This window comes from Penaeus vannamei, unplaced genomic scaffold (assembly GCF_042767895.1).
Source record: "Penaeus vannamei isolate JL-2024 unplaced genomic scaffold, ASM4276789v1 unanchor3444, whole genome shotgun sequence".
In the NCBI taxonomy this organism is placed as follows: domain Eukaryota; kingdom Metazoa; phylum Arthropoda; class Malacostraca; order Decapoda; family Penaeidae; genus Penaeus; species Penaeus vannamei.
The window spans coordinates 5001-9310 of record NW_027216426.1 but is presented as its reverse complement, the minus strand read 5'-3'; the positions used below and the strand labels follow the sequence as shown (position 1 = coordinate 9310).

The window sequence follows — 4310 nt, the reverse complement described above, 5'->3', positions numbered from 1 at the left end:
AAAGTCTGTGTAAGGAAAACAGACTACCTAGAGAGATGATACAGAGTCTGTGTAAGGAAAACAGTCTACTGTCATATAGATAAAGCAAATCAAATGACAAGTATGGACACTGGTAAATGGCAAAAAAGCTAATACTTATGCCAAAAAAAAGACACATCACCTACAAAGGGGAGGGATGGAGTGTTTGTTTGTGTCCAGCCATGAGTTGCACACCCAGCAATGTCCATTCATGTAAGCCTAATGCCTATATTCTGGGCCAAATGATGGAAGTGAAGCATCCAGGTCAAATGAGTTAAACCCACATCTACCTATATCTTCTGCCTCTTACCTCACTCAGAACCTTCACCAAGTCCTTTGTTAAGCAAGCATCAGTTTCATCATCATAGAAACTGATGGACAAGCCTCGATTCCCAAGACGTCCAGTCCGGCCAATGCGGTGTACATATTCATCAATGTCCTTTGGTAAATCATAATTGACTACCACACCAATCCCCTTGATATCTGAAACAATTATGGATATGTTAGTACATATCCTTTGATGTCCAAAAGAAAAAAACAATCTTTGTCTTAATTCATTGCTACAAAACTTGTCAACATTTGGTTCTTTACCCGAGAGTACACGATTATATTAATTAACAGCTCATATTGAATTTGAAATGAACCTTGAATTTTTGACAAACAAATACAATATGTTAGTGAAAACCTTTAGCTATATTGCTATCAATCATCTATTTCTAATATGATTACCTTTAATCGAAACTACATACATCCAAAGTACTATCAAGTACTGAACTTTTTGTGTATTCAGTAGTATCAACATCATCATGCTTATTTATAACCCTAAAAGTACAAACTTACCAAGACCACGAGCTGCAACAGCTGTAGCTACCAGGATATTGTGAACACCAGTCCTGAATTCTGATAATGCTTGTTCACGCTGTGCTTGGTAACGATCCCCATGCATAGTGGTGGCCCGGAATTTCTTTTCACAGAGGTAAGTACCAACAAAATCAGCTACTCGCTTTTGTTCAACAAATACCAAGATCTTCTCATCATCTGTAAGGAAAAATACACTGTATGGTTCTTACTGGGAATTTTTTTTACTAAACAATCTTTACAGACATTGGCAATTATTAATCTATTCATGAGATTTCCAGATGCCATAACAAAACATGCACAAGGCATCTTACAGTGTAATTCTAAGTGTTGAAAACAAAATTACTCTTGTTTTCTTTAGTTGTGACATACATGATTTCAATAGAACTGAGGCTAAATACAGAACTTCTGCCTATATTTGAGAAGCCATGTCTTCTCAATAACAAGTCATGGTTAAACCAGAGAAAAACTATTTGGCACACAGAGCAGAGTAAGCCTGACTACATGTGGCATGGATACTTTCCACCAGTAAAGTATCCATGGGCTTGATTCACTTTTAACCCAATCGCGACAGGTGTCCCATATATGAGACACCCGAAAAAATAAACAATGTCAGGCGTCCCGCCAGTGTGACGCTCTATCGGGGCTGTGCTCCGACGCATCAGCGGGCCGTGGCCGGCGGGCGGACAGACTCCAGGGAAGCTCCGCCCGCCGATTTTGTAGCTGCCCGGAACATTTTATTTTTGGCTACAAAATGTACCCGGCGTGAATGGGTTAAGCGATTGGATATCCTCCTATATGAATGGGTTGAAAATACTTCAAATATCATAATGCAAGTAGGTCTTACTTTTGGCATGGTATATTTGGCTGATTCACATCTGGCAACCATATTACTGTTAAAAGTGAATTTCTACCCGACAGAAAACAGTGTCAACATTCATCATTAATGCCCAGCTAATGACAGATGCTAATATGGATAAATGCTGAAGTGAAATGAAAGGGTGATTGTATTACAAGAGAAAGAGATAACATAAAAGTGAAATGGAAATCACAAGGGAAAGAAGTTTACAAGGTATGCAATGAAACAAACCAATAAGATTTAATCCTTCAACCAATAAGATTTAATCCTTAAGTTTCACTATTGGTGACTTTTTGTCAATAACAATTACCAAATATAAGGTTTTACTGTATGCATTTTCTTCAATACTTATTGATGTCTTACCAGCACTGATTAAAATTTCTTCACACATCTCTACCAACTTTGCCTTCTTCTCAAACTTGGGCACACACAAAACCTCTTGTTTGACATCAGTGTTTGCTGCTCCAACAGTTCCAACAACAACAAACAAATAGTTGTTCAAAAAGGCAGATGCTAGTTCCTGAATCTGTTGGAAAAAATATGAAGAATTAGAACAATTAAAATTTCACTAGTATCGTCTCATAATCATCCAGGTACAGAGTAATTAAATAAATAATACACAAATAAATAAATAAATAAATAAATAAATATACAATAGAAACATATACAAATAAACAAACAGACAAAGAAATAAAAATATGCAAATAAATAAATAAATAAATAAACACCCACATGCTCTCACACCCACACACCCATGCTCATTCACACTCACACACTCACTCAAGGCCTTAACATGCATATTGACCTGCTCAGTGTTTCACATATCACATGACATGTTTGTGTTGAGTACGCCCAGAGGTTTCTCACGTCACATGCCTTTTACAAAAATAGGGTTTTTGCGCAAATAATTTGCCTTGTATGGGCAGTAATTAGTTTCCTGAGAGTGTCTGGCATGTTTCCCTACAAGGTGCTGGAATTTTGGGTACTCTCCTGCCACCAGAAGTGCCCTTACTGTGGGTGGGTAGACGCTGCCGATCCCAAGACAAACCAAGTATTCATTCATTGCTTTCACACGAAGATGGTGAATTTACTGATGATGAGAGGGGACTCTGATAGTGATGACCCCCTAGATGATAGTGATAAGGATAGGGATTATGTATTTGGCAAAGATTATTTTGAGAGTGAGAAAAGCAATAATATTGAGCATGAGGGACTCTGCCGCCACCTTGTTTTTATGCTATTGTTTTGAAAATGAGTTTATTAAGTTTATGTATATAGTTTTACTGCGTAAAATATGCTGGAGGACAGCATATGAAGCGCATCAGAAGTGAAGGGCGATGATGTGGCACAGAGGGGGTGGGGAAGTCTGGCAAACCTAGCACAAGGATTTAAAAATAGTGGGCTTACCCCTATAAAGGTTTTCATTTGGGTTTCTTGCTTAATTTGGGCTTGCCTGGGCTAAGGGAAAGAAAGAAAGAAAAAACTCTGGGGTAGCCCTATATGTAAACTAATGTAACTCTCAACAGGTTAAAACACTAATCAACAGTGTCAACAAACCAGGGGCTGGATTCACTAACAATTTGCCATCAGTTACTAAGGTAAATTTCACCAATGGTCAGAGTACTAGTAACTTCTGGGAAGACAATGTTATCATGTGTTGTGAAAGGACAACAAACTCCACAGCGCATGAGCAAGAATGTGCTTGAAATATTACTTTATTTGATGATAGACAATGGTGAATAAAAATTGTGTTTGGATCGGTTCTTTGTTTAACAGTTTCTTTGGTTTGCGTTAAACAATATCTTATCTACATATTATGTCATTTTAGTCATGTCAATGATTTTTAAAATCTTACTGTGTCTAGTTCTGTTTACATGTTATGTGATTGGCCAAATGAGCCTAAAAGATTATGTATGGCACTCGCTGAGTGGGATTGCTTTACTAGAGCCCTCTGGTGGGAACCATTAGAATGAGTCAATTTATGATTGTAACACAGTTGATGCGGGTTACCATTTCTTTGTGAATCCCACTTTACCATGACTATTATTATCATCATTACTATCATTACACACATTGTTCTTCATATGAAAGTGGAAGTTTCATGAGGTTTTGCACCTGATTGTAGCCACCGTGAGCAAGCTCCTTGTCTGAATCAGACCTAGATAATTCCAAAGATCAGAGGTATTTACTTGTCTTACTGACCGACTTGTATCAACATATTGAGATACACAGTGTATTCAAGATATTTTTGAGCTTGTAAGGCTCAGAATGACATTGAAGACATTCATCCCACCAATCAATACCACATCATATGATTCAGACATGTTGAAAATTCTTACCATGTTGTTCCAGCAAAAGTCATGACAAACTTCGAAGTTTATCCCTATATAGTGATGTATTTTATGTACTACTAAAAGACAAACATTTTGTGAACCTTTACAACAATCGTATATCAGGAAACTTACGAAGCAATTTGTAATCAATAAAAATATAAATTCCTATCTGAGACTGTGGAAATGAATTTGGAAAATATCACAGCTGAATTGCTGGCTGGAGTGTATGAAACTGTATCAAG

General features: G+C 37.2%; 1 protein-coding gene across 1 annotated transcript in view; it reads right to left on the bottom strand.

Annotated features, from left to right (window-relative positions):
• Nucleotides 1–328: 328 nt before the first annotated feature.
• vas (ATP-dependent RNA helicase vasa) overlaps nt 329–4310 on the bottom strand; it is a gene marked incomplete at both ends in the record, with an annotated part of 4941 nt that continues 959 nt past the window's right edge. The window contains 3 exon segments of the mRNA XM_070120173.1: nt 329–501; nt 859–1056; nt 2099–2261. Of these exon segments, the coding sequence (XP_069976274.1) occupies nt 329–501; nt 859–1056; nt 2099–2261 (534 nt within the window).